The 27,865-nt window shown below is 40.9% G+C and overlaps 1 protein-coding gene across 1 annotated transcript; it reads right to left on the reverse strand.

The window, feature by feature from the left end:
• Nucleotides 1-661: 661 nt before the first annotated feature.
• hibch (3-hydroxyisobutyryl-CoA hydrolase) lies at nucleotides 662-27,771 on the reverse strand. The gene is made up of 14 exons (XM_084361555.1): nucleotides 27,675-27,771; nucleotides 27,286-27,328; nucleotides 26,780-26,911; nucleotides 25,674-25,758; nucleotides 24,638-24,718; nucleotides 24,472-24,524; nucleotides 14,307-14,385; nucleotides 5,117-5,262; nucleotides 4,079-4,165; nucleotides 3,453-3,511; nucleotides 2,947-3,028; nucleotides 1,775-1,894; nucleotides 1,557-1,590; nucleotides 662-1,399 (listed from the first exon to the last, which is right to left on the reverse strand). The coding sequence occupies exons 1-14, from the start codon at nucleotides 27,704-27,706 to the stop codon at nucleotides 1,284-1,286; spliced, it is 1,149 nt and encodes a 382-aa protein (XP_084217681.1). The 5' UTR covers nucleotides 27,707-27,771; the 3' UTR covers nucleotides 662-1,283.
• Nucleotides 27,772-27,865: the final 94 nt, after the last annotated feature.

Genomic DNA, 27,865 nt, shown 5'->3' on the forward strand with positions numbered 1-27,865 from the left:
GAGATTACTCCTTGTAGTCGCAAACCTTTTCAACCATTTTTCATTTACTTGTTATCTACAGACTTCTCTGCTTCTCGTCAGTCTTTCCAAACACCCCGGGTTGAGAATCACTGTCTCAGATAGCTACAAAAATCAAAATAAATCATGCGTTTGTGATCATTTGCTTGGTCAATCATTTGTAACATACTAGTGTAGATGTCCTGCGAGTACTGCAGGTAGAACAGACCTGCTCACAACCCAACATGCAATTAAAATATTTACTTTCCAGACTTCATATCTCAGCGGCAGTTTGGTGCTTTCATGATAACAAAGGCTCCTTCATAAAAGGCCTGTTCCCGTTTTTACAAGGACACTTTATAAGCAAGTCATAAAAGTTCCTGCCCTCAATAACCGAAGATCTTTTTTATACACGAGCAGCTTCTTCACAAGAACACACACAACATTTAGTGTCAGCTCTCTTTATTGCTCTCTGCTCCAGCATGGATGTCTAATCCGACTGTTTGTCTCATTAATAATGCAGATATTGATTTTTGGGGAGGTGATTTGAGTCCAACGATACCGCACACATTTCAAACTGCTGAAAACACGTTTGTTTTCTAAAATGCAAAGAAAGTAACAGTCATGTAAATGCACTCAAAACACGGAGACATTGTTAAATCTGTCACATTTCTTGGGAGTGTCGGAGATTATTAACATTTCTACCTAAAATTACAGATTTCACTTTCAGATTTCAGAGAAACACAAACTACAGAAATGAAGAAATTGAGACGATACATGATCTGAATTAGAACAAGTGACCACACAGCAGAAATACAAATGATCCCGATCAATGTCACATCACCAAACACCAACAGGAAATGTAATAAAGCACTCAGCGGTGAGCTCATTCTCCTCCTCATGTCCTCGTGTTAATGCTGCAGATTCCTGAAATTCACAGCAGCAGAGTCAAAAATGACTCCGCTGCACTGCAGAGCAAGTTTACGCTAAACATTTCTCATGTGTGACACACTGCGTCTGTTAGCTACTTCTTCTGTTACTATTTTAGATTTCTGGCCGTGAGCATGAATCAGATTCTCCTCCTCGGCTGCAGAGGAGCAGCCTGGATGTCTCCTGTAAAATGTCATCGAACTATGAAGGAAATGACCTATGTTTGCCATAAAATAACACTTTCTCTCATCCTCAGTGCCGCAGTCCTCTCACATACCATAAAGGGATGTGAGGACATGCAGCTCGGTGAAGGCTTTTCGGTGTGTGTGTGTTTGAAGGCGAGGAGCTGTCGGACTTCAGAGAGTCAGATCTTTGGCTCCCAGTGAGGAGAAGCACTGCTCCACCATCTGATCAGAAACCCCCTCCAGAGTGGACGGGCTCCACTTCGGACTCTGGTCCTTGTCGACCAGCACTGGAAAGCCACAGAAAATCAGGACAAAGAGAAAGAAATATGAGTGAGAAGATGTCAAGCAAAGACGAAATTATAGTAGTTTAAGATTTACTTGCTGCTCCTCTAATTTCTCATCCACCATATTCCACTTTTGTCTCCATGTTGTGCGGTGACTTACCGGCTCTTACGCCCTCATAGAAGTCGCAGCCTCTCTGCAAAACAACAGAAACAATCCCGTAAGAAAACATTTCTAACATATCAAAGTACACTAAACTAAACCAGCCAGATGGATTAAGAGAATCCAAATATGAATGACTACAAGAATAAATGCACTGAAATGAAGCTGCCAGATGTTGATAATTTCTCTGCAGGTGGTACGTCTGTTGGTTATTTTACCATGCAGGCCTGGCTCAGTCGATACTCCATCACCAACACGTCTGCCAGGCTCAGAGTCGCGCCTTCCTTCAGCTGCTTGTAGGTGATCTTCAGGGATGTGGGCGACATCTTTGACAGAGTCTGGAAGAGGAGACACAGCGAGGTTAAGGCTGAATCCAAATGTCAACACTGCAGAAGGCGATATAAGCTGCTTAAAGTCAACTTCAATAATAACATATAATTTATTACCTCTAAAGCCTAAATTTCTGTGTCATAACGTGGTTGGATATTATTTCTGGTCCACATGATTCAATTAATGGATTAATGGAAAAAGTATGTCACATCCATATGGCAATGAATTGTGGGTAATTAAACCGGTGAAGTCTGGTGGAGTCTGCACCCAAAGTGAACTCTCTGGAAGTCTGCAGAAAGTCCGCTTGATGACCCTCTTGGACTGGATGGGTTGTGGGTCTGAGCGGCTCTCAGCACTTACAGATATTGCGTGAATGCGCCCACAAAGTCTGCGAGTCTTCAACAGTGGTGAAGTCCAGACATTTGGATTGAGCCTTTGCACACAAGAGACTTTGACAAGATGGTGACGGACGCCTTAATTTACTTTTACAAAAAGAAAATGATGGAAAATATGGAAAAATCCAGGTGATCGTGTAACTAAAGGACAAAGACTCTATGAATGTTTGATGTGAAGGAGCGGACAGAGAGTCCGTGGTTTAGTAACTGAGGAAGTGGATGTGTAATAAATATTTGATGCCTGAGTCGACCACCCACTGGCTTTAATTCTGATTATTCAGGATCCTGAAAGTGTTTACGTGTTTGTTGGTGAACCAGAAAGACATTTTGAACTCTGTAGGTTAGAGGTTATACGCCTTCGTTTTGGGTGGAAACGACCTGAAAATTCAATTTTGGAAACATAAAAGAAAACATGTGAGACTACAAACAGCTCTGAAATCTCACAGTAGGGATTCTGGTCCGGCCAACGAGATACAACACTAAGACTAACCCCATTAAGTGCTTAAACTGGGGTAACTACTAATTACTGACATATACTGCTAAATCCAAATTATGCCCTGGCTCCACTCCAGTCAGTGGGATTTATCTGATGGTGGAGCACAGGGGGAACTGGTAGATCGGCCGATTACTTGGAGAATAAACAAATTATTGTTAAATTATCAAACCTCAGCCTGTTTGTTGGCGAAGTCTGAGCCGTCGGCCTTCAGATTCTGCACGATGCCCTCCACACTGCTGGAGCTGAACAGCCTGAGGGGAGAGAAAGTTCAACATGGACTCACTTCCCTCTTATTTGCTTCTGTTTCTTAGCTGCTGATATTCTATATTTCTCTTATGGCAACAAAACAAACGATGAATTTTACTTCAAAAGCCTGATATGTATTATAACTCTGTACCACTGAGCTCCACTGTTTGTCCAAAAACTATTAAAAAAACATCAATGAGCCCCAAATCCACGGCTAAAAATAGATGAAAACAAACAAACTATCTGCTGAACTCCTGTCTGACGCCTGCTGAAACCACAGAGCTCAGCTGCTTTAGATAAAAGTACTCATCAGCTATTGAAGGTGTTCATCACAACGACAAACACACCGTCTTTTCACGGCATTTGTTGACAGTAATGAACTACAGAATAACAGACAAGAGGAAGAATTGGAAAATGTCCGAGGCCTACCTGTCAATATCAGATATGTGTTTTTCCAAGACAAAAGGCTTCTCAGAGTCCAGACTGCTCTGTGGACAGAACCAGAATCATCAACACAGACGTCTGAAGGGCAGCTCGCTGATTACTGAAGTTGTTTTGTATGCTGTAGGTTCAACTTTAGGCCTTGTCCACACGTATACAGATACTTCCTGTAAATGGACATTTTCTTTCCTCTTTCTGTCCACACAACCTTCGTTTCACAAAACATCTTGTGTACACATGAGAATGCATATCCAAGGTATTAGACAATTATTATCAGGTGCAATGACCCTTAAATAACACTTATAAAGCAGAATTCGATATTGTAGATAAGCAAATATACACAGTATGCTAACTGTCCGTTTTCATACCACAGTATACCTTTCCCAACAATGAATGCATGAATTAATGCACTGATGTCATCGTCTCCCAAACACTTTTGGAAAGTTTGGAGTTTGGAAAAATCTGCACATTAAAAACCCTCCATCTTAAGGACCTTAAACGCTGTTCGTGTGTGTTGAGAGGCCAAAAGCAGAGAAAAATGACCATTTAGCAAAATATCCGAATACGTGTGAGAAGGCCTCTGTCTTGCTGTTTGCATGTGTAAAGATTGTAACCTGGTTCTGGAAGGAATCCAGCACTTTGGAGACGTCTTCAGCAGAAGGAGACTTCAAGTCCACCAGCTCCTTCTCCAGGTCCGCGATCTATTGAAGCAGAAGGCTCGGCATTAAAACTCACCACTGAAACAATATATTTTTGAGGAACTGGCTGCTCTGGATCGGCCGATTCCTTCCTCGTTCGTGTGCAGGCTCGACTAATCAGGCAGCGCTTATGATGCCCAGAACAAAATGTTGGCGTTTTATGTTTCTGCAAACCACTGACACGTTCAAATGTATGTGTCATATCATGTTCACATCACATGTGTATGAGCTGACTTTCATGTCGGGATGTAGGTGGGATGGTGGAGGCGTGACAGCTGGCGGCTGCCAAGCCAGACACTAGTGTTCAAGATGGTGTTACAACAAGACATAGGGACATATTCCAGTTGTGTTTGTGGTGGAAAAAAAAGGTATTTTCAGCCAAGACGTGATCTTTTCCTGTCATTTCCTGTCTTTTCAATAAGACCTTTCCTTCATTTCCAATCAGGTGAGACATTTTTCCAGCCTTGTTATTTGGTCAAACTCTGCTGTAAAATTTGTACAAATAAACTTTATCCGCCCCGCTGCTCGTCTGTCCTCAGAATCAAGGTTACAGTCTTAAAACAAACTGTGCCGCCCACTGTTCTGACCTGACGCCAACAGCAAGACAAACACAACCTGCCTCTGGACCAGCCGGTGTAGGTTGGCACTCTGAAACAAGAGTGAGACGCCCGGTGACTCAGCATCCGGCTCTCCAGTGGAGCTTCAACCTCAATCCCCCCTCCCGCCATGCTCCCGTCCTGCATCATCACTCACGCTCACACAGTGCATGGGCTGTAAAGTGGTTTAGATAATGAATTGAAAGCAATATATTGAAAAGTTCCAGGTTGATTGTCTGCAGTCCTGTATGAAATAGGTTTTCTGTTTCAGATAAAAGCATTTTTCATTCGTAACCCATCAAAATAAAACAATTACATATAACAGAGTACATTTTTTGTGCGCTTCTTCTCCCATTACCTTCTTTGACTCTACAAAGTGAGTGGCCACTCCAGCTCTCTGAACGTCACGACCCCTCAGACGGAAACCTGTCAAGGCCAGAAACAGTCCTAACTTCCCCCGCAGCCTCGGCAGAAAATAACCTCCACCCACGTCAGGGAAAAGACCTGTCAAAACAAAACACAAAATGTTCTTGTACTGTTTCAATACACATGCTCTTCATGAAGCAACTGAACCATCTGTCACCGTTCAACCTGTCAAAATAAAACATCAAATTGATTATAGACCGACCAATACTGATCGATACCTATTTCGAGCAGCTTATTGTAGCATTGTTTTCCTGAGTGTGAATCAGAATTGCACCATTAACAACCACTAACGAAACAATTGATTGCTGGAACACTATGAAAAGGTAAACATGCGGCTTAGGGAGCATTTACGATCATAAAAGCTTTCATCACAATCCACAGCTTTAATCTGTACAGAATTAATTCTCTGTTTTCAATAATGTTTCCATCTGATTTCAATGTTTCTGACAGCAAATGAGATTCCAGCGGTCACAGTTGGTTTTGTGACAGCTTTTGTATCGTGACATGAGGCGAGAGAGGGAAGAGAGACGGATTAGATGAGTTGACCTGAATCACGGCTGAAAATGTAATATCATAAATGCGGCAGATTATGGCTGTTGTTCAGAACGGTAGGAGGGCCGGGTTAAATCTGTTAATCCCGCCACAGAAGGGGTTAACGTTAACGCGCGAGTGTACGGGGGGTAACGAGTGTGTGAGTGTGTTAGTGTGTCAGTGAGAGAGGAGAGTGATAGAAGTGTGTGTAGTCATGAAGTTTAGAAACACACCATGGAGTGTATAACTCCTTCATGCTACACAGTTATAGAACACATAAAGATACTTAAATACATATATACACGTAATGCATTTATTAAAATGTCGGAGACAGGTCTCTGTAAAGATGTGGTGGAGACGGGTCTCTGTAAAAATGTGATGCAGACAGGTCTATGTAAAGCTGTGGTGGAGATAGGTCTCTTTAAAGATGTGGCGGAGACAGGTCTCTGTAAAGTTGTGGTGGAGACAGGTCTCCTTGAAGATGTGGTGGAGACAGGTCTCTGTAAAGTTGTGGTGGAGACAGGTCTCCTTGAAGATGTGGAGGAGACAGGTCTCCATAAAGATGTGATGTAGACAGGTCTATGTAAAGATAGAGGGGGAGACAGGTTTCTGTAAAGATGTGGTGCAGACAGGTCTCCATAAAGATGCAGGGGAGACAGGTCTCCGTAAAGATGTCGTGCAGACAGGTCTCCGTAAAGATGTGGTGCAGACAGGTCTCTGTAAAGTTGTGGTGGAGACAGGTCTCTGTAATTATGTGGTGGAGACAGGTCTCTGTTAAAAAGTGATGCAGACAGGTCTATGTAAAGATAGAGGGGGAGACAGGTCTCCATAAAGATGTGGTGGAGACAGGTCTCCATAAAGATGTGGTGCAGACAGGTCTCCGTAAAGATGTGGTGCAGACAGGTCTCTTGTTAGGGACTACTTTCAGCTGCGGATGAATACACATTTGGTGCTCTAGTGAGAATTTACAGCAGCAGCAAAAGTGTGGCTCATTGATGTTTTGAATAGTTTAGATTCCCAAATAAAACTTTTTAGAGGATCAATTCATCGTTTTTCTTCAAGGCTGAACACTCAAATCTTTCCCCTAAATCTTCCCTGGAACAATCTTTACATATCTAATCAAGTCTTACTGCTTCAGTGATGAGTCTGATAATTGTGCACATTTCCTCATGAGCTCGCCCACTCGTCTTTAGCCTCGTCTGTGCAGCATGATTACTGAATTATAGTGCCGTTGGAAGTGGTGATGGTGGGGGAGTGGTGGAAGGGAGGCCGTTAATAAATTATAGCCAGGGTCCCCTAAAGGGCGAGGGAAGCCCTGATCACATGATGAAGAGAGGGACAAAGGACGAGCCCTTTTCCATTAGTCCATTCATCCATTATGAGAGGATTTGTAAAATGCAGGAAAACAATAATAATAATGAGGAGTAACATGACAGTGGATGCCCTGTGAAGTAGCCCAGGATCCACTATGTTTGTATATCAACAACAAGTTAGCTTTGATTGTATTTTATCCTAGATTTCTAAAGTTTCTAAACATCAACCAAACATTTATTTTTGTCTACCGTGTTTCTGATTATATGATATCAGAGTCGGCGAAAGCGACAAACAGAAAACTCCAAGTTGTTGTTCTGACTTGATCGCGTTCACATGAATTCTCCGAGCCAGCCAGGAATTCATTTTCCCGATCATTCAGACATCAAATGAATACACACGATCGGATATCCAATATCGAGATATTTGCCCTCATATGCGATATTTTTCACAATATCGACTATTGACCAGCAATATCGGGATTTAAAATTTTGGACATCCCTCAGGACCACCGACCAATCACATTTTTTGTTAAGACAAGAATACTGATTTTTCCATTTTCCAACCATTACAAAAGGTCCATACCTAATTAACTTTTTTCACTACTGGGGATGTATCTGTGATACATGGCGTCCACAGCTGTTTCCTTCCACTTGTCATCGATTAGCTTCGCTCCTACACCCACCTGTGCCTCGACCCGCCCCAACCAGTGGAAATAACTGATGCAGCGATCCTCATCTGGCTTTCCAACCCACAAACTAAAGGAGAACATTTATGGAAATTATTTGCACCCTGTTAACATTGAAATCGGAGGATGCCACACTGTGAGAACAGCTTCCATATGAGGATCTGTTCACACTTCTGAAACATGTGGAGGATGTTGTTGTGATGTAATGAGGGCGCACCTGCAAGCCTCAAACTTCAGGCCTATTACATCACGCTTTATAAAGCTAGTTTCTTATTAATGACGTCAACGCTGCATTACAAAACTAAATCATACCGACTGATGTTATATAACATGCAGATAGAACTGACTTAATTTAAGATGCTAAATGAAATGGTACCTTTAAGGTCCTGCACACCGACACAAGCTTTTTCACTTCTGCCTTATTTATAAAACAGACTTACTGTCAGTTTTAATCTCAAGAAAGACTTAAGCAGAAAAGCATGTATAAGTAGTTATTTATACAACTTTACTCTGACGTGGAAATGATCTTATCTCTATGAAAAGTTTAGACTTCAGCTTTTGGCTTTCAGTTCACTGAATAATATGTGTCGCCTGGCTTCAACCTCCTCAACCATCGTCGTGATCTCATCCTCCAAAAAGTTTAATGTACTTGAAACTGTTGCTCTTTTAAATGTCTTTTATCTTAATTTGAAGCTGAATAACACACAAGGAATTCCAACGTACCTGTTCTGTGTCGTACCTGTGAAAATGGCTGTTACAGCCCCGGGGCTGTGGGTGTGTTTTGTGTTTTTCTTCTCGCCCATTCAGGTGACACCCTCATCCTCCCCCCCCGTCCTCCTCGCCGGTGTGTGGAGCGCCACACCTGAGGCTGCTTGCCACTTAGGTGAACCACTATAAGTGGCCGCGGATGCCAGTGGGCTGGGGGCGGCGACCGTGACGTGGAGAGAGCTTGACCTACGGCAGACAGCGTGCTTAACTAGTGTTCTCTTTTGCGGGCTTAAATAAAGCTATTTTTGAGTTAACGTTACATTTGTTTCTTTCCCTCCTTTACACCCGGCTTTATTGTTTCTCTTGTTCTACTGTGTTACTCCCTTCATCCCCTAGCCTGGCGGGGACGTAACATATTTGGGGGCTCGTCCGGGATAGTTCAGGAGCTGGAGAGACGTAGTGAAAGCGGTGAGTACTGGTCGTCCGGTTTGCCATTGTGTTGTGTTGCTGCTGTGCAATGGCAATAAACTAATGATGCAATAAACTGCCAATAACCAGTTTAAACAACGGTAAAAGTGGCGTTTTCCAAAGATTACACTCTGGAAACGCTAATGTTGTGTGAACGAACAGCCAAACACAGGAAAAGTTTCCTGTTTTATATAAAAACCATTGTTGTCGTGTAAACACAGATCAGAACCTGCTTTAGCGAGGTCTTTTACTGTATGCACACCATCTTTTAAGAATCGAACATAAGCACTCTGAAATGAGCTTCATCCTAAGGTCATTTTTTATAAATGAGGCTCCTGCTCAGGGCGGCCTGTATTTACATGAGGTCACCTGACTTGATGTACCAATTTGATTTCTCCGAGCTCACATGCACAATCTTTTTATCTATATCTATCAATTTCACTGTATTCCAGACTTTTCAGCGCATGAAGCTGTAATATTGGCATAGCTCAGTGGAAAAAATCCAGTTCCACAATGTGATTGTAGTTACAGTAAACTCAGCGCAGGAGAGAGGCTCTCGAGATGATTGAACCGCAGGATCGAGGCTAAAATAAGCATGTGGGACTCTCAGAGCAGCTGCAAACTCTGTGAAAACGCTGTGCCCTCATGGAAATGGGCCAGTGTGAAGTCCAAGTTTCTGATTGTAGAGGACGGCGTGCTGATAATGGAGCAGAGAGTGGCTTTAGAGGAAACAATAGTGACAAAGTGAGATCACAGCAACTCCGAAGAGGATTAACCGAGATCTCCTGCCTTCGTGCCAAAGTGCCTGCAGAGTTTTAAATACGCTGAGAGGTTCTTCTTTTATTTATGAGGGTTAATAATGAGACTAAACAGAACCGATTTTAAAAGCAACTACGGGACAACACAAGGGTGTACGTCCGTGGAATAGAGGAAAGAAAGCATGCAGACACACCCTGATAGACACACACACTGTCCAGAACATCAATCTCGTCTTATAGCCAATCATCAGCCGGGGGAATCTAATTGCCGTCCCATTTCCTCCCACTCTTCCTCGTGGCCTCGCCTTTAAACAAAATCCCACACAACAGTCGAGAGGCTCAGCCCTTTTCCTTCTGCTTCACTCACTCCCCTCAACGCTGACAACATAATCTTCATCGTCGTGCTGCTGCAGACATACGAGTCAGGTTTGACCCCACAGTAAAACATCAGCTGGAGATTTATGATGGAGCCTCCAGAATAAACCTGATGTTTGTGTATCGAATAGAGGATGACGTGAGTGTCCTTGGAAGTTTGCGAGTATGAGGTGAGTGAGTGCGCACAGTCAATTTACCAGAGGATGAACAGGGAAACATCGAAGCTGCAGAAACAACAGATCAACTGTCTGCACAAAGTACCTGCTTGATTCCAGCCCAGATATAATGATAACAATAATAATAATGGATCAGGTCAGTATCCATTAACGATCTTTATAAAATAAATACACTGACTGAGGAAAGACGTCGGCTGCCCGACTCTTTCTGGTCATGAACCAGAGCTGCAACCATCAATTAGTCGATTAAAAAAGAAAATGTATTGCCAACTATTTTGATGATCAATTAATCGTTTCAGATATTTTTGGAAGCAAACGTTTCCTAGTTTACGCCAAGAAAACTTAAAATAAGGAAGGGTCACTACGTCAGTGAAGCTTTGGTGCCAGAATGTGGTGACAGATGTATTGAAGCCTATGGGAGATGCATGGAGAAGCACGCTAAAACCAAACATATTTTCGTCGTATGACCTCTGATGAAGACATACCTCCAGAAAATAAGAGGTTCACCACTGTTTTTTTCTTTTAATCGACACGTTGTCCGTCCCTGTTCGTTTGGGAAAGGCTCCTGTTCCTCCACTCTCATCGGTGATATTTGGTCAGATCTGCCCCTGAACCTACTCTCTGAAGTGTGTTCTTTCATTTAGTGGAGGCATTTCTACATCAGAAATCATTAGACGTAGATATAAACCGTACAGTGACGTGATGACCCTTCCTTCGTTCGCCCAATTTGCTTTCCAAAAGACTCCTGATATGTATGTACACGTTTTCTTTTAAATGTTATCTGATATCACTGTGGTTTGGATCTTGTGTCTTCCAAAACACATTATTGCAGAATGACGATTCTTCGTTTAATCTGCTAAACCATCAGAGGAGGATTGTTTTTGTGGCTTAACTGCAGCCAAGAAGGTCCCACATCTATAAATGGATATCTTCCTTTCATAATGTCTCAGAACCATCAACTGCATCTGTAAACAACGCTAAAGGAGAAACATTCAAGGCAATCAGAAGAGCAGCTGGAGGGTGAGTACGAGGGCAAACGAGGGGAAGCCTCCTCGAGTCTCTCTCTTTTCTTTGTACTTATGCGTATTTATTTTTTGTGTATTTATATGTTTACGCCACTCTGAGAGGATGACATGGAAAAATAATAAAAAGTTTCTTGTTCCAGCTTCTTAAATGTGAGGATTTGCTGCTTCTTTTTGTCGTTTATGACAGAAAATAAAGAGTCTTTAGGATTTGGACTGTAGTTTGGACAAAGGAAGCGATCTGAAGACGTCACTTTGGACTCTCTTTTTTCATTTGAGTTAAATGAGTTAAATCCATAATGAAACTAATCATGAGTTGCAGTCCTACTTGATAGTTCGATAGCAGGTAATACATTTTTGTCTGACATGTCAGATTTCCACTGAGCTCAGAGAAAATGTACACAAACACTCAACTGTAGGAACAAGAAGAAAACACATTTAACTTTAATATACAACTATGTAACTGTGATAAACCATCTGGATTTGAGTGACAACAAGCTCTTTTATGCCATAACGTCAGCTGTAATTCGTTAGTTGTTGGAGATTTGTTACTAATCTGCTCAGCGCCTCAGGAGAAGGCCATCTGTCTGCGAGAGTCAATTAGCTAAAGAGCAAACTATAGCTTAGCGCCCTGCCAGCAGCCATTCACACTGGAGGAGCTGGCTCAGACGGGAAAACACTGAGACGAGCTCCTCGTGAAGCATCATCAATTCTGGTGCCATCACATTATGTAAATCAACTGTATGGTAATTAAAACCCACATGAAACACTAATCCCATCTCGCCCCTCTGTATGATACGTTTTAAAATAAGTGATCCTGTGGGAAATATGCAGCTTCTCAGAGGATAACCAGTACATCAGAAGGCCAGGGCCAAGGTTTAAGGCAATACAACACTAATAAATCATCATAATTATATTAATCCATATCAGAAAACTTATTTTGGTGCAATACACCTTAAATAATACATTTTGTTTGTTGTTTTGTTTGTTATTTTGTCAGGTTTTATTAATTTGGACAAAAACCTCATTATGATTACATCAAGATGACACTGAAAGTTAATAAAAATGTCTTCTGAACCACAAGACACAAAGTTTCCTACTGAGGAATAAAGTTCACATGCCTGCTTGATATTTTTAGCCACAGTAGCAGCTCCGGGGACGACGAAGTCACTCGGTCGATTCAGCCCTTTGGCCTGGACTGTGACATCCATGCAGATATTGGGCTGCCGTTAAATTTGTGGTCCCCAGAGAGTGAGTCCTACTTACTGTGGACTTTGATGAAAAATGACTTGGACACACACTCCGAATTTTCGATTTAACAGCGAAATGTCTCGCCAGCTTTTGGATTGATTGCCGTGAGATTAAGTTGAGATATTCATGTTTCCCACAGGAGTAAATTCCAGTAACATTTCATCTGCAGCATCATCAGATCAGAAACTGTTTACTGTTATTTCTAAATATAAACACAACTAAAGATGTCAACATCAGCCTCAGCTGCACTTCATGTTTTGGTGCTGGTGAGGAAAAGTAGTACGCTAACACAACATCAACATTAATGATCGTCATTTTGAACATTTAAAACTTGCTACCAACTTCATCTTATCACTCCCCTTTAACGTGAAAGGAGATGCGTTATTTAGATAATCTGTGAAACAACACATCCATGAAACGACATCAGTCATGGTGTTATTCTACAAATCCATCAAAGGATAAGTTCTTGCTTCCTCTCCTCCTTTCTTCCTCTTATTCTTCCTCTCTTCCTTTCTTCCTTTCCTTCTTGCTTTCTGTCTTGTTGTAGAAAGTCCTCTTTACAAACAGATGTAATTTCGTTGGCAGGGTTTGGGTTTGCTTCCTGTTTAAAGTGCAAAGTAATGCCTGTGTCGAGTTTGAATTAACAGGCGTGTTGCTTTAACAAAGCTATTCCTCAAGCTTCAAAATAGATGTAAAGGTCAGTCTTGTGTTATTTCAGCCGAACTGACAAATCACAGTTTAAATCTATTTAAATAACCACTGAGCTGACTGCAGGTACTGCTGCGGTTCAATAATGATCAAGGGTCACTTTTCTGGACTGGAAAACCAACAAAGGATATTCCCTCCTGTGTTATGGGCCGCTGTGGGAACATCAACTGGATGGAAGTCCAATTAACTGAATTATCAAGCTATTTTAAATGTGAATTATATGCGTTAGTGTCTTAATTATACTGTTTTTTATGTATGTTAAAATAGAGGGACAAATCACAGGGAAAACTAAGTCTGCCAAATCAAATCCAAACTATCTTCTCATCCAGTGAGAAACAGGTTTACAAAAATGAGCAGCAACAGTTTTCTAGCTTCAGTTTGTCGCATGTGTAACAAGCGCTCTTAATTCAATTATAATTTGTCTCTCGGGTCTCTGCACGACTTGCCATTTTATTTTAGTGTCGGCGAAGCTGCTTTTGTCAAACATGGTTTGTTTTATTCTGCTTTATAATACGACACTTTAATTGTCTTAAAGTGTATTTAATGTGTTTTCTGCTTGCTTTCATGCTTACACCCTGCTGCAAAAAGGATTTTCTCTTGCGGGATTGAGATCTGAACTGAACATCTGTTAGTGGACTTAAAACTGCGAGCTTCTTGTTAGTTTTTATTTGAACAGGAAATGTGATGTCCAGCGAGGGGACATGAATTACAACTGCTAACTTGTTTATTTTGTGTTGTTTGATTGATGATTATTCTGACATTACCCTCATGCTCTTTTACCAATTCTTAATTTTTGGACCTCAAATCTTCACCATTTTAAAATCAAGATATTTTACCTCCTCAGGCATGACGTTGTTTTCCATGTTACCACACTGGTCATGTCAGCAGTTCCCATTCTATCCCATCACATCACATCACATCTGTCCTTCTGTTCATTTCTTTCCCAGCTTCCTGTGCAGACAGACCTCGCGTCTATGAATGCATATGAATCGGATCCAGCTGCAACTGAAATCAAAGCTCCTACATAATTAATGGTCTAAGATACCAGCTCACACTAATGTGGGCCAGCCAGTGTCCCTCCTCCTCCTCCACCATGGAGGAAACCAGTACAGCTGGACACTCTTACCGATGGCAGTCTCCGGCATGGCGAACAGCGTCTTCTCCGTGGCCACTCTGAAGCGTCCGTGGACTGACAGACCTACGCCCTGCAGGTGGAGGAGAAGAAAGCAAACTAAATAAATAAATCAATGCTATGATGAAGAGAGAATACACAGAGGGGGGGACAACAGGCACAGAGAAACCATTAATAACTGTCACCTCTACAGAGAGGAGCTGAGCTGAAGTTCAAAAAGAAACGCTGACTGCAAAAAAAAAAAGTAAACCAGGCCAGTCCTGCAAGAGTGTGTGTGTGTGTGTGTGTGTGTGTGTGTGTGTGTGTGTGTGTGTGTGTGTGTGTGTGTGTGTGTGTGTGTGTGTGAGTGATTTACGCCGGTGGTTCCCAGCAGGCAGAGAGGTGAAGGCTAATGAGCAGTGTTAGCCAGAGGACATCTCGAGCAAAGTTAGGACTCTACGTGTGTGTGTGTGTGTGTGTGTGTGTGTGTAAGGTTACCATGGAAACAACATCCTCGACTCATATGCATAAAACAATGTAGACACACGGACAGGTGTATTGTACTGCCTGACATGTAGTTCACTTATAAAACACACAACTTTAAAGGATTATTAAAACTTTAACGATGGTTGTTGGGGTGAAAACGTCTCGTTAGCGAGCGACACTTAAATCACATCTCTCCGGCTGAATGTGGTGACTGAGGACTGATGTGTGACCATTTGTTCATTAATACAGTAATCACACACTTAGTGTTATGTGATCTACGAATGCACCAGTTTACTATGTCATGCTAACCTCATTAACCCTCATGCAACTGATAAAAAATAAAACATTTTGTTTGTACTCAGACCACATTTAGTACAAAACATGTTCAATGTCAAAAGCCGCCATCAAAATACTTCATATTAATATTACTTTCAACTTTCACTGGGTTACATTTTTTACCAACATCAGTCCTGAAAATAACGACCAAATATTCATAAATTTTCAGGATTTTAACCCTTTAAATACCAGTTTGTTTACATGATGCCACTGTCTTTCAAATTAAATTAAAAAAAATAAAAAAAACGCAGTTGCATGAGGGTCAAGAGCCGCCATTGTTGTTTTCGAAACAGTTGCTTCTCTCGCTTGTCGTCACACCTGAACCACACCTGTAGCTGCCAGCTGTTTCCCCTGTTTCCAAACTTCATGCTAAGCTAATCATCTACTGTCTGTAGCTTCATATTTATTATGGCAAGATAACGAAAAAAGCACTTTCCTCATAGACCACAATCATAAAGAGACAAAAAACACCTCGAATGGTGCAGAAGGTCACTGTAAAGAACGAGTTTTAAACCAAGAAGATTCACTATTTGTAAAAGTTTCCCAGAGAATGAAGAAAGAAGAAATCTACGAGGCTTCTTGACACAAACCAGACACGTGAAGTGATTACAACGAATGAATCACCAGCCTCCAGTTGAGGTGGATGGGAACCCTCAGGGATTTACCTGATGACCTCCGCCAGTCGTTAATCACCTCCAGTCAGTCTGACATATTGGATTTTTCTCTGACCAGTAAATGACCCTGCTCCTAGCTGCAACACATTCCCCTGTGAGTGAATGATGACTTAATTAATGACACATCTTCCACAATACTGAAGGTCAGTGAAGTAATCTGATTACACACAGGTCAGAATTTATCCTCCGTTTTTAATCTGGAGCCGAGCAAAGTATCAATCCTGCTTGTGAAATTATTTTATTTTGATGACACCGACATTACACACGTGTCTCTTATTGATTAATCCTACATTTTGTCATCGTCTCATCTGCAGGATGTTACAGTCGAACATGAAGTGAAACATCCCTGATCCTTCACGTCCTCTCGTCTCTTGTTGTCTGGATGAAGGACAGTCATGTACATAAATTAATTCACTATTAATTCTTATTTGTGACAAAAAGAAACTGTGAGATTAGCTTGTTTTATTTTATCATTCGTCAGGGGCAAGGTTTAAGAAGTTCAGAATAAGTATTACAATAAAAACAAACACTTTGTGAAGGCTTTGGTGGTACAGGTCTCCTACTGTTGTTAACTGTGCTAAATGAATGTATTTCTGCACTTTGTTGTTGTCTAAAATTAAAAGTAAGTACTTTTACCTCCAAACTGTAGGCCGACTCAACTGAAGTACTTCAGTACTGCAGTATTTAACATTAACATTAAACTGTAGTTCAGTGCTTAATGCTTGATGTTCCTCCGAACAGAAGCTCTCAGTCCTGCTGTGTGTTTAACTCAATTAACTGTTAGCTCCGTTGGCTCTATTAGCTGTAAGCTATTAACTCTGTAAGCTGTTTGTGCACACACCGCAGGACGCTGACAGCCAACATGCTCTCCTCATGTTTCATCACAGATTTGTTGCTCACAATGTTGTTTTATCAGGGAACAAATAGGATGCATCCCGCTTCGATACGGAGTTTACTGTGTCGCCAGCCAGTGATAGTAAATATAGTAACAGCATGAAAAGACGTGCTCTAGCATTGGCTAAGTGATCAATAGACATCCAAAAGTACATCCAAAAACCCCTTTAATCCCAGAAGCATCCAATGAAGATCTCTGTTTGTCCCAAACAGATGTGACACGTTAGTCTCGAGCCTTGTGCTGCCCTTTTCCAAACAGTTTATGGCGGCGCCTGTTCAGATTGTCCTGTGAAACAAACCATCTGGTGCAGCAACAAGTCTGGGACAAAACCACTTTGTTATATAAAACTCTACCGCTTCCAACAACTATTATCTGAGCAATAAAATACACATCTTCTTCCATGTTGTTTCCATATTACGACTTAAAAGTTCATTAGCACACCAAAGTTGGAATAAATGACTTCCCAACACTGGAAATGGGACCATCAGTGGAGCGTGTGAATGCAGGGTTAAACTTTATTAGAAAGATAAAGGCTGGAAAGTAAGTACTGCAAGCTTGAAACCGAAGCACCTGTTGGTGTTCTCACCGATCCACTGGTACTGATTAACGTCCTTATCAACCTCAGAACACATGCAGAATAACACACTTACGTCATTTTGTATGGAGCAGTAAAACAAATATCTTATTGCCCCTTATGAGCCGAGACTAAACTTTATTGTGGCGGCAGCAGACTTAATCAGCGGGACGGATGAAAGTAGGACGCAAGAAACGATAAAACAGCTCAACTGATATGAAAGATATGAAGAACAAATGTGGGTATTGTTGTAATGTAGACATGATGCAGACCTTTCTCAAAACAGAAAAAACGTTGTACACATATTTACAGTAAAGCATGCATCGCTGCCAACAGACTACTGTAGTAGTGACGTTCCTCTCAGGGAGTTCAGAGCCAGAGAGCAGTGGTTTTCCTTCAGGCTGTGTGACAAATGATCAGGATTTAAAAATATCTGATCACTGGAGACTAAACAGACTTCTGCCAAGAGTAGAGCTGCTCTTTGGAAAGAGCCGGATCCCAAATACGAGAAACTTAAGAGGCAAACAAAGAGACAGACTGGGACTTCTGTTAGCTCAGGACATGAAGGATATGATGACTGTGCCTTGGCAACACGTCAGAACTGAGACAGAGAGTGAAGACAGAGTTCAGCTTCTCACAAATCAGGCTCGTGTTAGACGATGGAAAGAGGGGAGTTATTCATTTTTATCACAACAACCCAGCAACGATTCTGTTTTTCTGAATTTGATGGCGGTAGCACAGTTCAAACGAGTTGAAACAAGGCCAACAAAGGACGGGGAAGTTGTGGAACGCGCCAAAAACACCTGTTTGAAACAGGTGAAGTGGTAACAGGTGATAGTTGGCTCAGTCGTTCACAAGAAAGGATGAGGCGAGGTTCACATCTTTGTAAAACACATGACTGTATCAAGGAGATTACTACATGGGCTCAGGAAAGCTTCGTAAAATTGCAAATGATCGCGTTTTGTTTTAACAAGATTAGATAAGTTTAGTTTTAGTAAATTGCTATTTTTGAAATTAACCCCACAGCACAGTTTCCTTTGGGTTTGTGGGAGATTTAGGTGCATGTATTTGTGAGAGGGTGAAGGGGTCCTCCCCAAGAAATGTTACATTTTTTTGATAAGAAAAATGTAATTTGGTATCATTTTGAATCATTTATTATTACCGTATGTATAATATGTTATTAACATTTGCAAAGCATCCCAACTTTTGTGGAATCAGGGCTGTCTAATGAAAAATAATGATGTTTGTTCTTCACTGATTTAATGTCGAACTAGGAGAAATCTGTGCAACACTAAAACAAATGAAATGTCATCATTTTCAAGACACAAGATTCAGTTTATTTATCATTAAACAACCAGGATTGTGTAACAAAATGGTTGTTGTAGTCTCTTCATGCTTCTCACAAAAACAAAATTGATCTTTTTCTTGATTTTAAAGAGTTTTATTGAAGTACTTTTTGTATAATTTCCTTCTTTTTGTATTTAAGCAGCCCTCTATAAAAAGAATTGATTTACCTTATTCTAGCATTTTTTCCAGCTGCATATCTATTTCACAATCTATGTTTAAGTCACTCTTTCGTTGCTATTTAACTATTCCCTATATACAAACACTATAGATTCCTCTATTGTAAGCACTTATTATCAACTTCACCCAGTTTGTTTAAATGTATTTAGATGCTGCTAATAAAAAAGACAGTTAATTAAACATTTCTGTTTTTAGCGGCTTCTTCGTGAGTTAAAGTCACCAGATCAACTAAAGAGGTGAGTCCGTGGATCAGACATGTCTTTAATAACAGAGAGGGCGGGGCGGTGTGGACGCTTTTATTTTTAGAAAGCAGAGATTACAGCTAAATGTTTAAAGAAGAGAGGGATGACAGATATAGACGAGCTTCTGGATACATTTTCCTTAAAAGCTGTCGAGTTTGTTTTGGAAGCAAACAAATGAATCGCTCTTTGACTAAAATCACAAAGACTTTAAACTGTAAATCAAGTTCTGTATACATTTCTCCTTTATCTAAAAACCTTTCTGAAACATTACATATTTAAGAAATACATGAGATTTCGCACTGTTTGGGAAGCTAAAGCTAAAAGCTAATGATGGCTGAATTCCATTTAGCTGCTTCAGTTTGAAGGTCCTGGTATTGTGCACGGCTCGCTGTCACACTGAGACACTTGAATACAACAAAGCTATCATTAGTTTCATTAGTAATACCTGTAATTTACCTGCTAATGTCTGCTGTGCATAGGCCTATTCAAAAGTACCCCTGCTTTTTTGTGATTTTAAGATCTTTCCCAGAGACATCCTGACGTATAATCGATGATAGAATTAAAATAAATTCCAATAAACTGCATTTTTTGACACCACTATTTGTTTTATAATCTAGTTAATTAATACTGGACAGTTTCTATGAGTTCCTCTTGTCTTCATCTATTATTAGAAACTGAATGAGTCATGTAAAATGGAGAGCACTTGAAAGATAAGATAAATGAACCTTGCACATTTTAGCAGACATTTCCTCCAATATGTATAAATAACACAACCTGAAAAACAACGAGAGAAAGACAACGACAGCATAACAGCATAAACTGGACCATTCAGCGATCATTGGATGCGCCCGGAGGAATGAGGGGTCGTTTAATCTCTCATTACCCGAGTTTCACCATAAAAGTACTGGAACATTGTTACGTGCTGGCGTGGCACCATCGAGCACCATATAAGAGCAAGTCTCCACACGCTGCTGTAAACAATGGAAATGTGCAAAAGTGTGCAGACGAGCGTGTTTATAGCGTCTGCTTACAAACAGAAAAGGCTGCAGAATTTACAACCTGGCTGGGAAAGTTTACAGTGGCTGAGAAGAAGACGGAGGGCTTCACGGAGGCCTCATTACGATATTTAGTTTACTGGATATAAAGCAAATATTGATAGAACAGGTGGGGTGAAATCCATTAAACTGACGTAGAGTAATGGCATTACTCTCCCACTGCACCAGCTCTGCTCTCCAAGTACCTCTCCCTGATGAGCTTTTAGATATGCAGGAAAAATCCAGTTTTGCAAGATCAGAAATGATTAGTACCACTGTGTATGGGTGTTTAAACTCATCTGGGTACAATCAACCCAATGAGCCAGAATTAATGTTGGTAATTTACAAGCCTGCAAACCACAGACATGTTGAATCTTTATTTTTTATGTTGTGACACTGCTGTGCTTATGGTCTATAGGTTAAGGCACAAAAAATGCTTGGTTTACATGGTTCTGTCGCCACAAACACGGCTGCAAATTGTCCCAATTCCTGTCACCAAATATTCCTTTTTGTTGCCAAGAACTCAGCTGGAAAATGTCAGGGTGTCTCGTTAAACATATCCGGTTTCCGGTTTCAAATTGTCCCAACTTTTTGTCAAAAATATTTGTCTTTGTTGCCAAAAACACAACTGAAAGATGTCCCCGCGTCTCATTAAAAATATCTGATTTCCAGCTGCAAATTGTCCTTAATTCTTGTCACAAATATGCTTTTTCTGGGGCACAAACTCCAGACATCTCGTTAAAAATATCGGGATTTATTCGGTTTTGTTGCCAGAAACTCGACTAGAAAACGTTACAGCGTGTGGTGTACTGTGAACCTGATATGGCACGTATTGTAGAAATGTTAAGATAACATATACTTGATTTGCAGAAATGCAACGTGCCAACAGTTTATCCTGGTGACTCGACTGGGACGACGCAGAAGCCTTCCAGTGGTGTGAAGAGACACAAGTGATGGATAATGGTTACAAACACTTAAAGAGAAAATGACACTACTTTCCACATCACTCTTGCACAAAGTATTCACTTTCAAAACAAGCGCTGCAAAGACTCTGAAAGATGAGAGCGTTAATGCAGGGATCAAAATCTGCCCTGAGCTCAGTTTGGCTCTCACTCACGTCTTCTCATTAGATTGATGTTGTGAACATTAGCAAACAAGAGCTCTGTTCTCCAGAGGGACAGAGATTACAGTCATACAGCTCTGGACGAATACCCATCAGCTGAGCGGCAGCCGCTGCTCCACCCTCACTGCAAACAGACTTAAAAACATAATGTTATGAATGTGAGGAGGCTACTGTGTGTGACTGTGTAAATGTTTGAGGATAGCGCTGAAGAGAAAGAGAGGCAGAATCTGCCGAAGAGCGGAGCACAACAGACACGGATTAAAAACTCTTCAGCATTCCCAGACCTTAATTCTAGGGATTTTAAACTTGGACGGCAATGAATGATGTGCGTGAGATGAGATCCGACTGATGTAAGAGAGGCAAACAGACAGTATCTGCGTGTGTGTGCGTGTGTGTGTGTGTTTGTGTGTGTTCTTTGACCTGCTAATGACATGCCTTTCCTCCCTGGTGGTTTGTTATCACTAACGCTAGAATAGTTGCTCCGATGTGGGAGTTCTGCCCTGAGCTCGGAGCAGATCCAGGAACAGGGGCTCTGGTAGCTCTCGGACTTTTCCATATATAGAACGAGCCTGTTTTCAAGCCGCCACACACATCAAACAGCAAACACCCTGAGGATGGTTTGTGTCAACATTAGTGTCCTCACTGTGCTGATGTGACAGATAACAGAGTGTATTTCAGCCATAAATCTATCGAAAAAATTACAAGTACAAAAAGATCAGATCAGCGGTGATAAGCAGCGCAGATGACCCGACAAACATCGCAGCTTTGAATGTTGTCCTCTGGGACGAAGAGCGGAAGTGACTCGCGGCACAGCACATGGTGCACACATCACATCCATTACCCTGCATTGTTTTTCTGCAGTTTTGTTCTGACACATAAATTACAGCATCCGTCTCCCTTGGAAAGGAAGAGTGGGGGTGTCGTTATCGTCGCGGCTGTCTAAACATCAGTGGAAAAAAACAAGCAAACAAGACGATTTTCTGAATTCCCCAGTGTGAAGTGTTTACTACAATGAAAATACTAACGAGAAAAGGCTGCGTTTTTCGTGTTTGCTCTCATTTTTCTGTACTGCTGAACACTTCCAACACAGCAGTGCCTCTACTGCCAGCGAGTCCAAAGTTTAACCCGGTCGTGGTTGTGGACTATTGATCATTAAACACTCGCACGTCAGACTGCTTTGAAGGTGACGAAATAAAATGTCTTTAAAGCTGCACTAATCAGTATTTACATATAATCACATGGGATCAAATTAGAGGTGTCACGATTCTCCAAATCCGCAATTGAATTTGATTTAAACGGCTTTGTCATGTTTAGACTGTCACATCTGGATTTGTAAAGTTCAACAGATCATTGTTTTTATGCTCTGACAACTATCAATTATGTTTACAAATTCAAAAACGTCACTTTATTCTGGTGTCTTGAGGTTCTTGATGATCAAAATTGAAACTTATTTTGATTGATTTTTGTTTTAGACACCTGTTTTTTACAGTCAATGCATTTCTGAGGAAAATTGCATGTTAACACAAGGTGTAAAAGTGTCGTGATGGGAATGTGATCAGGTGGAGCTGCTTACGGGACAAAAACACGTTGGCAGCAAAACAGAACTGTCACCATGGACGCAACTAATACGTCCATGGCCTCACTGATCAGGGTTATACTCATGGATATAGAAATACCTCGATCTGTCTTCTTGACATTCATCCTCTTATAGCACTTTTACCAGAAAAAGATGTGCCAGAACAACAGGGAACAGTATAAAGCAGCAGATGATTTAACCATGATGATTTAACAAACTCAGCGCCGACTGAATACTGTGTAAAATGCTGCCTGACAAGAGACGGATGGAAAGATATTAACAAGCCAGCAGCCTCAACTTCAACAAACGTCATAGCATCGGGCTGAAAAAGAGAGCAAAAAATGTGTGTGTTCATCCAGGTGTCTGTTCAGGCGACAAATAGCCATGACTACTGCAGGGTCAGTGGACCTGAGAGTAAATCTTGATAATTTACATTCACACTGCACACAAAAGCCAGATGTTAGCAGGTGTAAGTGTGTTTTTTTGGCCAGTATGAGAGGGGTAGTAAAATGTAGAATTGTTGGTTTCCATTTTGTTTCCAGCTTTAATAGTGCATCACTAAAACCTGACTTCTCTATGTTTTGTTCTCCCTGTTCTTCTTTGTCCTCGATGTCAGCAAGACACAAAACAATATGGGAGCAAACTGCTTTCATTTCATTTTTTTCCAGGTCATCTCATGTCACATTATTCCTGATCCCCTCCACCTTAAAGAACTGAACAGTCGGAGTGCAAGAAAATCATGAATGAAACAACTCTCTTCCTGTTCAAATCCAATTATAGTAGCTTTGATCTGGGTGACAGTGCACCGGCTTCAAAGACTCGACACCCCGTCCAAAATAACTCCACATTTGCATGAAGTATAAAAAGCAGCAGCAAACCAAGAGTACAAAAACATACATGTGAACTTAGCTCTGGGTAATCCTCACCCTCTCTTCACAACAGACAACAGACAGACACACGTCTTCAACATATTGATTTGTGCCACGTTCTGCCGTAAAAATACTCCTGCAGAGATGTCAGCAGCACCAGAGAGTATACTGCTCCCTAATGGTCGGTATTTGAACAGTGATGTTCAATGTTGTGCAAAAGGGCTTGTTGGGTCTTCACACATCTCTGCACCACAGGGACACACACACTGACACACACACAGACAGATGTGATGACTAACGACGGAGTACATGCCGGCGGTGGCTGTGAGCGACCTCGGTTGACACCTCACGGGTAAAAAATCACTGTCAAGGTCACGACATGGAAAAAAAGAACTGACTCATCCGAACGCAGAACATCTTCTCTGACTGATTAAGTTAAAAAATATGAATAAATTACAGACGTCTGTGTTCAAAGTCAGTCCTGATAAATGAGTATTTGTGCAGCTCTGTCTGAATTAAGCCTCATCATGACGCTCATTGTGGGACCGATTCAAATTCTAACCATCCATGACACCTGGAGGGAAAAGCCAGTGGAAGCAACAATGCTTTGTCACTTTACATTTCATCCAATCAGAGGCCACCTTGCCACTGGCAGCAGGTAACAGTGGCAGATAGCTCACTACTGACACCTACAGGAATATCTGAATATCACACCTCACAGAAAGAGAGAAGAGGTTTTTAACTCCCAAAGAAAACAAAACAGGAGTAAAATGAAGCCTTTTCAATGCCTCATAATATGCATATATCCAGAAAGAGACTTCAATACATTAAAATTAAATGTACTCACCCCTCCCATTGTTATTCCATCAATAAGGGCGATATATGGTTTCCTGCACGCTCCTGAAAAGATTTAAGAAATGTGTAAAAATTAGAAAAAATTGACGTTAAACACCCAAACTGCTTAAACATCGGCCTGGTTGTCTTTTTAAAGTAACTGTATTCATAAAACTTACCGATAGCGTTGTTGAGAACGTATTCCTCACGGAAGAAATCCTCTGCAAGAGAGTCTCCGACTTTCCCTGCATCTGTGACCGCTGAGAGCAAAAAACAGGAAAGAAGCAACATGTTTCAGTCACACGTTACTACTACTACTACATTACTAATTAAACTTGTTACTTGTTAAAAATGTAGTCAGTAATGTTACTTTTCAATTAACTCAGTATCAAGCATGTTAATAAAGACTAGAAAAAAATCTGTGAGGTACATAGTAATTCGCTTTTATTCTGAATGTATCTGTAATCTAATTACTTCTTTTTTTCTGTAACTTTACGAGAATACAGTTTCCTGATTTTCGATCCTTATTATGTAATTCCCTAATCCCAGGATCGATTCTCACATTAAAAGATCGAGATGTAAACTCTATTTCATCATCAGCACAGACACAGTACAAAGTAACTACAATATCACTAAGAACTAGTTCGAATAATACTCAGCTAATAGGAACTACTATGACCGTTTGACATAGTCATATGCGAATAATGTCTGTACGTAAAATGTGCAGACAGAGTGGACATTGATAATGGCTGTTTCGGTTCTCAGAGCTGCACCGATGCTGTATATAACGTGTGGGAGGACTAAGAGGTTCTGTGGCAACACTACAAACCGCATTAAGCAGCTGAGAGTTAATAAAAGTACAGAACATGATGAGGTTATGCAGCGGCAGTCTGAGGAATAGGAGAGGAAAGACGCTGCTAGAGCACGACAGACTTCAATCGCCTTTGGTACTGGCAGATATATATAAAGAGAGAGTGTAGGGGTATTGGTGGACACATTTTGTACAAAGTATTGGTTTCGTATTGGTGTTGGAGATACCAGCCCAAGTTTTCCTCGTATCGGTTTTGAAAGGAAATCTGCGTTATTGTACATAACTTTTATCACCGGTTAATTATCCTTCAGAGAAACTGACTGTGAGCAGAATGCTTCCACATGAGAGGCACAAACTGAGGCTACACAGACTCCAGTGATTGAACCTGCAAGGCTGCTGCTCACCTCTGATGTCTCCACCTGCACAAAAGGCTTTGCCACCTGCTCCTTTGATGATCACAACATCAGTCTCTTTGTCATTTTCCCATTTCTGGAATCACAAGAAAAGAAAACCATCATCAAAAACACATCTCATGTTAATGTAATGTCTCACTGAGCTGAGATACATTTTTGGACTACTTTTTGGTAAAGTTTAGTCATTCAAGAAACACAACTATTCAAAACATCAAAACTTTATAAAGAGACCTTGAACACACCCTCGTCCGAACCTGTGTTACACTGGGCGACCTTCCTCATTTGAAGCGAAAGGTCTGTGAAAATGTGGCCTTCAGAGGACTAGAGTTGCCACAATTAATCAATTAATTGTTCACAAAAGAAAAATAATTATTAATAATAATAATAATAATTAATTAATAATTAATAATTTCAGTTATTTTTAAAGCAAAAATGTCAAACATTTGCTGGTTCCAGCTGCTTAAATATGAGGATTTGCTGCTTTCTTTGTCATGTTGGACAGTAAATGAAGAGTTTGGGGGTTTTGGACTGTTGGTTGGACAAAGGAAGAAATTTGAAGACGTCACTTTGAGCTCTGGGGAAATTGTGATGAGCATTTTTCAGACTTGACAATTAATCATGAAATTAATCATTAACTGCAACCCTTCAGAGGACTAAAGTCTTGCAGGCAAACTGAACAAGCGAGAGGAACACAGTGAATGTTTGGGCATTTAAAACCACACATGATACAACAGTTGTGTCCTTCACATTCCAGCAGAACAATAATATAAAAGTGTGTGTCTTCTGATATCCAAATACATCAAATGTAATGATCAATGATTGTTTTCAGGATATATCAGGGATATATTCCCTAAACTGCTTCATACTGCAAGTGTAATACAACAGTGTGTACAAGTATGACTGTTAACAACTATTTGTCAGTTTATCAGCAAATCTGTCCCACTTTTATTAGCATAATGTCCTTGAAGGTGTCAAACTAAGTAGGATACTTGCAGCCATTTACGTAACACACAGCTGTAATAAATGACACTTGACACAGTGGAGGCCTTGACATTTGCCCAGGTTGATGTTTTACATGAAGCAAGATTTCCACATACCTTGAGCTGAGGGTAGATCTGCCTGATCATGGTCAGGTTGAGAGCATTCAGCACTTTGGGTCGGTTGATAGTTATCACACCTGCATTTCCCACTTTCTCCAGAAGAACCTCTGGTTCCACCTGACTCGACATCTGATCCAAAATACAGACAACAGGACAATTTTGTAATAAACTGCAATAAACTAGACTGGAGAAAAACAGTTTATTTGACTTTTTTCTGTCATAAAATATTTGTAATATCTCTATTGCATGTATGTCCATCCTTGGAGAGGGATACTGCTCCACTTTTAAATCTCCTGCAAGTATTTGTTGTAATGTGCCTGTCAACTGATTCAGGATTAACACAAGAGTCTCGTACAAAAAAAGGCATGTCAGTAAACAAAAACATAAAGTTTTGTTGTACAATTTTATCAGCTATAAGAAATTATATTATTTCGTCTCGGCAATCCTCACTAAACTACAGTACGGTACATTATGTAAGGAAGGACACGGGAGGGTTTGCTCACCATGTGGCCCTGGATTCGCTGCAGTCTGCAGATGGACCTCAGTCTGGAGGTAAAATAAAGAAAAACAGTGGTAAACATTACTTTTTAAATTATACTACACAAGCTGGACTCAAAGCATCTGGACACATTGTATTTGACAGACACAGAATGAATTACCTCAGGTTAAGTCAAGTTTAAATCAACACCATTTGACCCCAAAATCCCTTTAATGCATACATACATGCATAGATACAGCAGCTAGCATCCTAGTGGCTTATCTGAACTTGATATTAGCATGTCTGACATTTTATAACAAGCTACATAATGGCAGCAAACACGGGAGCGTCAGCACGACAAACACGTAATTATAGTTTACAGGCTCGGCAGAAACACCGTCGGCCTCCACATACCTGAACGCAGACGTTAAAACGGTTAAAGACATTATTTTATTTGACTTTCAGGTAGAGCTGCTTCTCCTGCTCTTTCCCCTGTAGTTTACTTCCTGGAAGGAGCACCGAGCTGTCTCTGATTGGTCAAAGCGGCGACGTCTCGGTGGGCGTACGCACCAATGAAGGAGAGTCAGTTCGCGCTGTGTTTGTGC

This window comes from Pagrus pagrus (genome assembly GCF_965226575.1).
Source record: "Pagrus pagrus genome assembly, chromosome: 9".
Lineage (NCBI taxonomy): Eukaryota > Metazoa > Chordata > Actinopteri > Spariformes > Sparidae > Pagrus > Pagrus pagrus.